Here is a 13,341-nt window from a genome sequence, read left to right as displayed (position 1 = left end):
ACACAGTCACAGACAGTATCAAGTAAAATCCACTTGCCAAATAGTGCCAAAAATATATGCCCTTAAAGCAAAAAGACTGTTTCAAAAATAACATAAATAAGCATTTACATAGAGATTTCCTTGTTACAAATGAAAATAATCTCCACAGAAAATGCAAATAAATTAATGCACGGTAAACTTCTGATTTAAAGATAAAAACAGTTATAACAAAGTTAAATCAGTAGTAAATATCATATACAGGAAGAAAAGGGTTAAAACATATTATTTTCTGAATAGAATTTCAAAATGAGCAGATAAACAACAAAAACAGGTGCAATTACATCACAGCTTTTCATGGACGAGGCAGTTCCTAGTGTTCACTGACAACACAAGAGTTCAATTTCTCAGTGCAAGTCATAAAACACTTTAGAAAAGCCCCATAACTGTTAAGCAAACAAACACAGTAGTAAGTTAGAGTTCCCAGAGGAATTAACAACAGTAGTAAATTTAGAGTATATTAAAATAAAAAGTTTACATACATAAAATGTGTATACGTACGTGTGTGTGTGTGTGTGTGTGTGTGTGTGTGTGTGTGTGTATATATATATATATATATATATATATATATATATATATATATATATATTTATTTATTTATTTATTTATTTATTTATTTATTTAAATTTGTTGACCGGGAGTGTCCGACTGGACGTAGGTCCATTTTCAGCGGAGGCCCGGGGAGAAAAGCTCCACAGTAAAATAAACCGACAGTAGTTACATTGGATTACATAGCGATTAACAATTTAACATAGCAATTACTTACAACATATTTACAGATGAAGAACATAGTACATCAGTAGACAACTAGAATCTTTATCTGTGAAGTACATAACAGACATTAACAAATGTTACAATGAGAAGTTCCTGCTGTATAATAAGTACTAGGCTTATAAGCATCTGAGCTTGCTATAATCAAGGTAGTTAGTGGAGTGGAAAGAAAGGCAGTGGTTGGATGGGGTGGATGATATTAGAGTGGGAGTTGCAAGGGCATAGCCAGCATGTTTTTAGGTGAGGTAGCAATATTTTCTGAGGAGTGAGGGATGTTAGGAGGAGGGGTACTGACTTTACCTGGGTGGAGGATGGAGTTTATGGAGGACCAGAATTGTTTGGGGCTGTGTTGTGAGGAGTCTAGGGCAGACTGGTAGTATTGGAATTTGTTCTGTTTTATTAGTTTTTGACTCTATTGCGTAGTTCTAGGAATTTCTGTCTAGCTGAGGGGGTTTTGGTTTTGTGCCAGTGCTCCCAGGCTTTATCCCTGTTTTTCATTTCTGACTTACTGGTTTTCTGTAGCCATGGGGAGGGTTGTGCTTTGGTTCTGGAAAGTCTTATGGGGGCATGGTAATTAAGGATGTTCAGGAAGGTAGTATTAAAAAATTCAACTGCATCATCTAGACTGAGGTACTTTAGAGGATGCCAGTTACATTCTTTGAGGGATGAGATGAATGTGAGTGGGTTAAAGTTTAGTTTTTTACGTATTTGACGGTAGATGACAGGTTTAGCTTGGTATAGGTATTTTTTGAGTAGGAATGTTGGGGAGTGATCACTGAGGCTATCTGATAAGCAGCCTGTTATATATGACTGGGGGATCTTACTGACTAGTATCCAATCCAGGGTAGTGCGCTTGCTGGAGTTTTTATTTATCCTGGTTGGTGACTGGACTAGTTGGGTGAAGCCATGAAGGTGTACATGATGGGTTGGATTGTTGCCAGAACAGGATTGCCAGTCAATATTGAAATCACCTAAGATGATAGTTTCTTGGGGGAGATGGTGGGTAGACCAGCTGAGGAAGTTTTCTAGTGGTGGGATGTTTTGGCCAGGTGGGAAGTAGCATCCAATTATGTTGATGGTTTTGTTTTGGTTAATTTTGAGGTTGGTATATATTATTTCTTCATTGCCTATTTGTGGAGCTGATGATTTTAAGATCTGGATGTTTAGATGCTGTTTAAATATTATAGCTACACCACCTCCTTTTTTGTTTAGCCGGTCTACTCTTAGTATGCCATAACCTGTAGGGAGTATTTGCTCACTGGTAATGTGAGGTTTTAGCCAGGTTTCTGTCAGGATGACTATATCTGGGGAGCACAAGTCTATGGTGGCATGGAGTTCATGGACTTTGTTGGATATACTTCTAACATTTAGGCTTAGTAGAAGGAAGTCACTTGGCTTTCTATTGGCTGTAATATGGGAGAAGTTGTGGTTTCTAGTCTGATTATGAGGATTGAGGTTGCAGATGGTAGGGTCAGGGTTGGGGTGGATGTCTCCACTTAGGGCTAGTTTTTATATGCATGAGATTATTAGTTTTCTCAGTTTTTGAATGTGTTTGTTTATAAGGGAAACTTTATGATTGTGCTCTGTGGGTAATAGGTATGGTGGGAGGGTTACTATGTTAAGTTGTAGGGTTGCTTTATGTTTGAGTAATATAGTTGGTAGAATATGTGGGGGGTGAATAAGGATGGTTCTTGAGCTGGTGGGAGGGGAGCTGAGTGTGGGTGAGACATGAGTGGTGGTGTGAGTAGTAGTACAGTGGTAGTGGTTGAGTGGGGGAATGATGGAGCTTTGCTAGAATGTAAGATATGCAAGGAAAGTGCATGCAGTGAGCATAGGAAAGGTATGCTTGTACATGTTAGTTGAGGAGGTGTGATAGTAGTGGGGAAATGGAGGAGGTAGTGTTGGGTTAGTGCTGTGGTTGGCTATTGGAAAGATGGGAGGGGTATATATATATATATATATATATATATATATATATATATATATATATATATATATATATATATATATATATATATATATATATATATATATATATATATATATATATATCTATATATATATATGGGTCTACTTCAGTAGACCTAAGTTTCACTTACCCGCCACTGAAATTTCCCAGATGAAAGGACTGACAACTTCACAAGCCCAACATCCGAAACACCAACTTTTCATGCGAGCAAGTAACCGCTTGGCCATCCTGTTGAACTTTGTCCCTACCCCCGCGGTAGTGCGATCTCAGAGTTGGTATAGTTAGTTGGGGGGGTGGGGGCAAAGCCCCCCACATTGCTGGGTATCGTTTTGTTCCATTTTGTTGTTTTATTTGGAATAGCCAAGCAGTTACTTACCTCGCGTAAAAAGTCAGTGTTTCGGATGCCAGTGTTGTGCAGTTGTCGGTCCTTTCGTCTTAGGGAAGTGGGAGTCAGGTAAAGTGAAATGTCGGTGTTCTGAAGTAGATCTATATATATATATATATATATATATATATATATATATATATATATATATATATACAAAACAGAAAGAAATGAAAAGTATATACAAAATAAAGAGGAAGGAGGTTCCCAAAGGGAATCCACCAGTGCAGACTGCTGAGAAGATTTAACTGTAATTCCTGTAGCTGGCAATAAAAGACTGAACAACTGACTTTCTATGACAGGGGTTAGGCTTCCCTTGGTGGTAGTGGCTTAGCCAATCCCCTATCACAGGGAATCAGAGGGAATTCAGAGCTCTAGAAAGATTCACTGTGGGTTTGTACAGGCACAAAACTCATATGCCACTGAGGCAATATGAATAATGAACACAGGCTAGGAGTATGAGTCAATATTGTTCTCAATTGTAGCCATCACAGTGATAATTTAGTTGAAAGACTAACAAGAATATTAGTTTTGTTAAGAAATATATTAAATCATGAAATTCTGAGGTAATGAATATATTTTTATATGTATGATTAAACTGAAAACTGAATGTTTTAACAGTCTATGATTTTCTTTTAAAAAACTCAAATACAAGATTAGAAGGTATGCAAATATTTAGTTGAATAACTACTAATTTGTAGATGATGTCATGTAAGGATAAGCTCCTTAAATGAAGACCGGTTTAGTGAAATGTGAATGGCGGTGAGGGTACTTGAGCCTAGTATATATCGGCGCACAAGACACATTCTTAGGGGAATGCATGGGGTTTCAAATGAGAAAAATAGTCAAGTTAGGTTGATAAGAAAAAACAACAAAATAATAAACTGTCTCTCTGGAATGGTCGTTGGCATCTAGGATTTTTTACTTGCTGTAATAAAAACATAGTTAAAGGTTGAGACAAATGAAAACGGCCATATGTGTGTTTCCTTGTCTAGATGGTTACAAGGCTTAGACAGGCAAGCTTGGGTTTTGTGCCCATGTCTGAAGAATGTACTGCACTGTAACTACAATGGACAAATTTCACAGCATATGTGACATGGGGACTGAAGGAACAGTCTCTCAAGAGCTCAGTGTCCCTCAGAATGTGTAGAATATGGTAGACTGATAAAAGATGGACATCCTTCTCTAATCTTGGAAAACTGGAATTAAAAGATATTTCTGGCTGTATATAAGCTATCACAAGCACATCACAACTAATTTTGCAATTTCAACTTTAAGTAAATTTGCAAACTGTGCAGAATGGCAGTTTATAATGCACTTTTTGTATAACAAGGTTTATAAGTCGCAAGTACAGCTATACCAACAAAAACAATTTCAGAACGTCAGCCATTGTTTCTGAAAATTTTACTGAAATACTAGGGGATATTCAAAAAGTCAGTTATGCTCCCCTGATAGCAGTTAGTCTAACTGACATATCCAGCTATTTCTCTGTTACCTCTCAGCCTCTTAGTCTTCCAATAAACTGTATGTGGCTCAAGTGAGTATCATATTTGTAGCTATTAATGTATTTTAAAAGTGATATTACAATTCTTTTGGCCAGCATATTTTACTTTGTAATGCTTTTAACTGCTTTCAGCATTAACAAGAAAATGCCTTGAAGTTTTGCTAATGTTAACTGGATTTAATATTCACAATGTTTAGGTAGTGTACATCAAATGAGCACTGCAATATAACATGTACAAAGTACTCTCCCTCACATAAGCAAAAGTATAAGGAAGACAAGACTGTACCTTAAACAGATCCTAATGAAAGCATAGAGATACAAAAAGAGAAGAGAAAAACATTAACAAAGTAGTCATTTTGATAGTGAAATAAAGCACTAATTTTGACAGTGTTGCAGGAAAAGTATCTGAGGTTACCTCTCAGAATTCTTAGCATTATTGCAGACAGTTACAAACCCACATAAGCTATGTCACAGACATCTTTACAACAATACTTTAGAAGTCCTCCTGTTTTAGACCATATCGTACCTTTCAACCTGGAAACATCAAAAATCTGGACAAAGGCCCATAAAAATAGGTACAAATCTGTACACTGATTAACATAAAATTTGCATACATTATTGTATAACCCCGCCCACTTCAATGGAATTGTGGGATATCAACTTTCAAATGCAAGCTGAAGAACAGACAACTAAAATATGTCCCCCACCCATATGTAACATATATAGTATTGATTTATTTTATTTTTTACCACAAACACTTTAACAGCACACAAGACATTCTCAAAGAGAGATGTTATAGTATTTTAATATTAGCCACTTGGTTCCTTTTTTCCTCCATGTTTGACCAACTTTTTGTTTACAAATAGATGAGTAAAATCAATTATTCATACTGATTAAGTTATTTAAAGATGATGGTTGTACACTTGCATCTCTCTTTAAAGACTTTTTAAATATTATATGCAGATGAAAAATACTGAGAATACCAAACAGATGGATTTAACTAACTATATGTTTTAAATAGGTTTATTTTTTTTTAATTTTTAAGATATTTGTGATGGAGTGTAAAATACATAAACTGACAAACCTAGTGGGAACTGTTCATTATAATTACTTACTGCATGACAGTGAAAGTGATTTTTTTTTATTTTTACCTACCTTCATGGATGGTAGTTTAAGTGGCTAAATCTTTATCTAAACGCATGTTTTTGCTCTTAAGTTATCACAAAATTAGGTTTTATTATAAAATTTTAATTTAATCTTAAATCTTATCTGCATATACAAAATTGCATAAGTAAAACTCTTCAAAACTATGAATACTTTACAGACCCAAAAACTTTCTTACCAATGCAACTAAAACTACACTTGTTACTACTTATCTGCTTCCCACACTTCAGCTCCCATTCTTATTAACCTGTAGACATCACAAATATCAGAACTTGAACAATGCTACAACAAAGTTGCTAAACTTGAAGCAAATGGCCCTTTCAGAACCCACTGCTGTACAGCACTAAAAGGCCTAAATTGGTTAGAATCACCCATCTTCTCTTGGTTTGAATTCACCTATTCTTAACCATTCCTGCATTTGTTCCTGATCAACATGAGGTTATACATACACACACACACACACACACACACACACACACACACACACACACACACACACACATACATACAACACAGCTTCCAGCTTCTTACAAAATTATCCAGCATCCATCTGCTTGTCCAGTTCTAAATACCATTCTACACAACTATTTTCCCCATCAGTCATTCTAATCCATTGACCAAACACTCCTGTCTGACCATAAACCTATCAAATCTGCTTTGCACTGTCTGTACTCATACCAAGTTGCTAAGGCCTGAAACTCCTTACCTGTATCCATAAGGTCATTACCCTCCCTCTCATCCTTCAAAACCATTCTGAAAGACGTCCTAGACAAAAACTGTCTCTCTCCCTTGCTCAACACAAGGATAAACTATATCCCTAAATGTGAGCAAGTCCCTACTCATATCTGACACCTCCTTACCTTCCCTTCTTCACTCATTTCCTTATTTCTATCAATTTCTCTCTCCCTCGGCTTTCTCTCTAAATATACCATAAGGCTGCTTTTCTCTCATTTCATATTGCAATTCCTGGTTTTACTATACTATTATATTAATATTATATTGTACTAACTTACTTTTAAGTTTTATCTGTTGCTAACCAATGTTTTCACATTATTTCTAATTTGGTATTATTTAAACTGCAGATGTTTTTGTATTATTTTTGAAGACTGTAAAATTATTGTTCTTAAAATGTTTTGTAATACTGTGAAGCTTCTCTCCCCAGGCCTCTGCTGAAAATGGGCTCCTACCTAGTTGGACTTTCATGGTAATCAAATGTTCAATAAATAATTAAATTTACCATAAAAATGGGTATATATACTTTTTGCAAATGGTAAATATTCATATACATTATATCATATTTTTCCAGTGTATTTTCTCCTTTAATTTGACACTCAATCATAACTTCAGTTTTATACATTTCAGAAAGATCTGGTTCACTGATAATTTCATTTTACATACAAGATATAGAATACTTAATTACAGAAAGACTACTTAGGAATTCTAACTCAACCTAGTACAACTAACTCTACAGGTAGTAAGTTTTTATCCAAATTAAGTTATAGTTAGAAGTTAAATTGAACATTCTTACAACATTATTAGTGGTTTAATTGAAAGAACTGGATTACACAGGTAATTAACATATGTACAAATAAAGTAACGTGCACATTTTTATTTTGTTTACTTTAGTAATGTGAACTACTTCATCAAAATGGTTTATATCCAAAATGTGGGAATGAATAAAACTGAACTGCATTTTCAATGAGATATTAAAAAGCTACAGGGACAATGGACAGCCATCTTGGGTTCCTGTTACTATTTTTGTTGGTAATAGATATTTTCTTTGACTAACAGGTATGTAGATGAAACTTGATATAAATTTATACTTCCACGTATAAATAACATGCTAGGCTATGAGGAGAGCAAAAAATTAAATTTGAGGTGAAACATGGTAATAGGGTGAAAGATAAATATTTATAAGCATGTACAAAATAGTCATAAAGCTCAAAGTTCTGGTGTTAGGATTTGTGAAGGTGATGTTATTACAGACTTTTAACAGACGGTTGCTCATTTTGTGGAAGAGTTCTCTAACGTTTCAAGCAATGATAAATGGTGGATGGAGGAGATCATGAGTTAGTTGAAACATTTATTAAATACTCATTAATTACTGAGGATTTGGTAAAGAGGTTTTTACAGGTTATGAAAAGGATATAACCCTGCTCTGGATAACAGGAATGCAACTTTTCTAACTTAAGGGATTATTTGATGGATTGTCTTTCTTTTCATTTTTAAAAACATTGATATTTGGTGCAGTACAAAATCAGTTTGGTTTTACAAAACCTACATTTGTCTATTTCTCCCACATGTTCAATGAACTTTGTAAAACAGTGTGTACATAGCCCACTATCTTGGGCCACCAATATTAACCTTTCATCTTTTGGTTTGAATTCGCCTATTCTTAACCATTCCTGCATTTGTTCCTGATCAACATGAGGTTATTCCACAAGTTTTCTACACTTGGAACAATATTTATGCATTTTCCACATTTCTGGCCTTCTCATCTGGTCCTTCACCTTATAGTCTTTCTTTTGTTTTGTGGCACATTCAGGTGCTGCCTGGGTTTTTTCTACTTCTAGTTTAATTTCCATTCCTGCTTGATGCCGATATGCTTCTGCTTGATTAAGCAGAGAAGTCATCTTAGATTTATTCTCCTTATGTTTCAAAACTTTCACTACATTTGGGTCTTTGAGGTCAGCAGATATATGTGGAGTTCACCTGTATGTAGGACTAGGTACTGCAAGCAATATCTGGTGGGAAGCCTAACTGCTTGCTGTACATGAGCTGTACTATAGGCTTCTGGAGTGAGAAGGGAAGAATCTGAGACTATCCACATTTGTAGACCAGTGTAGTGTGAGATATCCACCAAACTCCTGTGGGTATAGCTCACCGTATTATTTTCAAAAACAGACTGAATCCCCTAGTGGACTAGTGGTCCTGCAAGCTGTACATCATTTCAGTGGGGAAAAATGCAGGTATGACTATTATTCTACCCTGCAGGTAGACCTCCTGCACTAGATAGACTCGTGGTCTTGCAGCTCTGCCTGTATATCAGATCTGTCTGTCTGCCAACAATACCAGGACTAACATACTGGTACATCTACTGCACCAGAGAACATTGTTGGAACTTAGCGGTCCTACTGTGTTCTCAGGTAAGTTTGGGCTATGTTGAGAACAGGTAATGAAATTTACTAACATAAAACTTTATGGATTCTAAATACTTGTTCCTGACTTAGTGAGGCTCCCTTCAGTTTAATAACCTGAAGTATCCCTTTACGACATCGAATTACAAAGTAACTGAATAGCTGCTCAGTATACAGTACATACAATCACAATTTTTTTTAAAACTTAACTATATCTCCAGTGATGTAATTGAGGTAAACACTTTTAGAACCAGAAAGTCCACTGTATAAAATTACAACAAAAATTGGTAAAAAGCCTTTGCACTTGATCTTTACGAGTAAAGGTACATGGAAAGCTTAGCTTTAGGTGACACATGAATAACATATCGAGGAAATGTATGAAAATAAAAACTTTACTTCATATTGCACTTTCAAGGGATTTCAGTATTTTGGGTGTAATTTACAAATTTATTATAAGACAGATTATGAAATATGGTGTTGGTTTTTATACAAGATGAAGAACTGCTTTTATAAAGTTGGAAAGAGTCCAAAAATCTTCATAATAAATTTAAATTATGAGGAGGGATTAAATTTGTTTTCAATATCTTATAGAGTACACAGTGGACATACAATCTGGATATATAAATGTTTAAGAAGTGAATCTTTGAAATGTACTTTGGCTGCCTCATTTCTGAAACATGATAAAACAACAAGGTATAATCAGTCATTAGTGGGCCTGAAGAATATGAATGGCATATTAGGTAGAAGCTTTTTTTTCATGTTAGAGCAGGTATAAAATAGAATATGTTGCCTAGTGACATAAGAGTGGCAGAAAAATCAAACTCTTGCAAAAGGAAAAATTATTTGGCTAGATGGGTTATAATTAGTCTATGATCTTCAAATTTTTAGTAACTGCATATTCAGTGAATAGAGAATTAGTCTTCAAATAAATAATTTGCACATTAGCAAATGTCTGTACATATTATATGCATCAGTTAATTTAATAATTTATTTGATAGGTATATAGTTTTTTTAGTTTGTCTTTTGAATGCATGTTAAAATTGTTGGAGGGAGAATAGCATATTTTGCAAACATTTTATTTTCAAACTATGTAATATACGTTTAGTGTAGTGGTAACAACTTTGATTGCAATTCTTTTATTAGTTATGGGTCAAACATACTGAAATTACTTCCAATTGTGATTCGTGTATGCTATTAATTTTGATCCTGTCAAAATTAGATTGGATTTAGATCTGCTTTTAGCTTTGAAACCTGTAATAGTTTTTACACTGTCTCTATTGATACAGGCAGTGCTTAAGAGTTCTCTCCCATCCATCTAATACAAACTCCTGAATCAGACACAACGTTATGCAGATTTTCTCCACTGCTTGACTTATGCTTTCATCAAATGGCATGTTGGAATTCAGTTGCCATCTACTATAAACAACATCTCACCTTCAGAGTTGGTATCACACACTGGACCAATAATTTTTAATAAGAAAAATCACTTCTGTGCCACAGTTTAGATACTTCTGAGCAACAGGTGTATTCCCTTTTTCGTAGGGTATTTCTTACTGGATTTGTCTAAATTCTGAACTTACAGAATTTCCTAAATAAGCAATATCTTTGGTACAGGAAAAAAATTGTATGTCTAAATTATTATCCAACATCATGTTCTACTACTCTTATGCTAATAAAACTGTAGACTTTATAATGACACAGTGGATTAAAATGGTGGTGTCTATATGGTAAAGATAATTCAAGGCTGCTATCACAGATTTTGTTAATAAAGAGAATTAATTAGTCTGTAAGCATGTATCTCCCAATGTCAAGTACTGACTTTTTAATTGTATATTAAATAGTTTGTTAAAGCAACTGCCACCCCATGCTATTTTAAGCACCATAAAAAGGGCACAGATACTGGGTAAAATGCTCGGTATTCACTTCAAAGCGAAAACTGACAACAAAATAACGAACAAACCACGACTGAAGGAAGAAAACAAAATTTGTTTGTTTTCTTCCTTCAGTCGTGGTTTGTTCGTTATTTTGTTGTTATTTTTATTTTAAGCACACCCTAATCAGAGATATTGTTAATCCCTTCTGCTGACCTTCTGAAATTACTGTGTTCTTATGTGTGTTCCCTGGATGCTGGCCGTGTCAAAATCTGATTTCAGTATGAAGTGCCAGAATCTTTTCTCCCTCAGGTCCTCTGACAGTGATTCACTGTCTAACATTCGTGTATTTTCCTTAATATTGTGGAATCAGTAATACCTTACTGTGACTGAATGAAATGGTACAGAATAAATTGCAAGAAACCCTATCACTTATGAAAAATATAGAAGACATTAACATCTGTAATACACTTCTGGTATTAAAAAAATAATAGATTAAAAAAAAAAGTTATATACTTACTATAACGTTCCATCTGTGTTGTCGATTTTCATTCCTCCTTATCTGATGGGTTCGGATCCGAGGCATCAGATCAGATGTGGCCGCTTGTAAAAGCTCGTGGCAGTCCGAAACTCTCAAGCTTCTCCTTTACCCTTAATGCAGCCCCCCCATAACCTAAGATTTTGTTTGCAAGCACTAAAGAAAGAAGTGCTCTTGCCATTTATACATATATGTATACAATTTTGATGAAGAGAATGAGAGAGCCTTAGAGAGAGAAAGGAGCAATGCCACTTCTACAGCTGGTAAAGGCATAAGGATGCAACTGAATTGTTGTATCATTTCCCTCTTCTAGAAGAAACATAAAAACTTTGGGGGTTGGTGGGAGGGGAGTCCAGGAGGAATGAAAATTGACAATGCAGATGCAACGTTATGGTAAGTACATAACTTTTTTATCTAATGCTGTCAGTTTTCATTCCATCCTCGACAGATGGGACAGAGTCCCCAGCTACTTACAACCCTGGGTGGTTTCAAGGAAAGATATTTCTGACCACCATTGAGCAAAAAGATGCTCTACGTCTGAACACCATATCCAGCTTATAATGAGAGATAAAGGTGTGAGGGGAAGCCCAAGTTGCTACTGAACAAATCTCATCCATGGAAATCCTTGTATGGAAAATTGAAGAGGTAGCTACAGCTCTGGTAGGCAGGTAGACTCTGTAAGGCAAGACCATTACTGTTTTATTATAAACAAAGAAGATACAGTCAGTAAGCCATTTAGCTAAGGTGACTTTAGATGGAGGTGTGCCCAACTTCAATCCAGAAAATGATAAAAACAACTGATCAATTTTTCTGATATCTTTTGTCCTATGAAGATGGAAATGTAATTGTCTATGTACATCTAGCAGGTGTAGCAAACATTCTCCTTGTTGGAATAGTTTGGAAAAAATACTGGAAGATTAATATATTGATTGATATTGATTTGTGATACCACCTTGGACAAAAAGGATGCATTAGTTTGTAAGGCTACTCTATCCTTATGGAAAATAAGATATGAAGGTTTCGCTGACAATGCCTAAATTTCTGAAATTCATCTGGTGGAGGTGATGCCAACTAAAAATAAGGTCTTTCAAGACAAAAATTTTAGGTCACAATCATGGGCAGACTCAAAGGGTGGTAGAATCAAGGACTGCAGTACTAGACTGAGATCCCACAGTGGCATGGAATCTTTAAAAGGAGGATTAAGAAGAACTGTGCCATGCAAAAAGGCTTTACATAGTTTATGACAGACTAGTCAGCAGCCATCAAATCCATTGTGGAAATTAGAAATCGCTGCTAATTGGACTCTCACTGTTGAAGAACTCTATATTTTTTTGAATACCCCAATGTACAAATCTTTTCTACTTACTAGATGGCTTAAGTGAGGATAGCAAGATGTGATGCACAGGGGAAGAGAGCACTGATTGTCTGACTATTATTGGAATTGGAGAAGGCGTCAGGTTGAGGTTGGGAAGGTCCGGATGTGTCATGCCCGTCAGATGATACAGGAGGTCCGGAAATGGGTCCAGAATCCAAGGTTAGTGAACTAGGTGAGGCCACAGGAAGAGAAATAAAATTTGTTGTGGCCAAAAGGGGGCAATGAGGATAACTTTGGTCTTCAACTTGGCAGTTCTCTGAAGGAATTTTGGAATTAGAGGAATTGGGGATATGTAGTCCGGGCGGGCAATTGTGGAGTAGAGCACCCTTGGGGACTCCCCCTGTGGGGGATCAGGGCAAGGCAAAATAGCTGCTGCACTTGTTTAATGGGGATGCAAAGAGGCCACAGCATGGCTGAACCCATTTGTGCAAAATTTGTTCCGCCACCTTCTGATTGAGGGACTATTTGTGACGTAATAGTATGCACCTGCTTAGCTGTCTGCTAGTAAGTTGGACTTCCCCAGAAAATGTGTTGCTAAGAGAAAGCAATTGGAAGACATTGCCCATTGCCACACCCTTAGCACTCCTCAAC

The 13,341-nt window shown here is 35.8% G+C and overlaps 1 protein-coding gene across 1 annotated transcript in view; it reads right to left on the bottom strand.

The window, feature by feature from the left end:
• LOC122808522 (protein Aster-B-like) overlaps positions 1-13,341 on the bottom strand; it is a 1,382,984-nt gene that overhangs the window by 195,272 nt on the left and 1,174,371 nt on the right. The window contains exon 16 of the mRNA XM_044079476.1: positions 4,952-4,963. Within this exon, the coding sequence (XP_043935411.1) occupies positions 4,952-4,963 (12 nt within the window). The remainder of the gene's footprint in view (positions 1-4,951; positions 4,964-13,341) is intronic.

This window comes from Protopterus annectens, chromosome 8.part0 (assembly GCF_019279795.1).
Source record: "Protopterus annectens isolate FY-2018-M chromosome 8.part0, PAN1.0, whole genome shotgun sequence".
In the NCBI taxonomy this organism is placed as follows: Eukaryota; Metazoa; Chordata; order Ceratodontiformes; family Protopteridae; genus Protopterus; species Protopterus annectens.
This window is presented reverse-complemented; position numbering and strand designations above follow the sequence as displayed.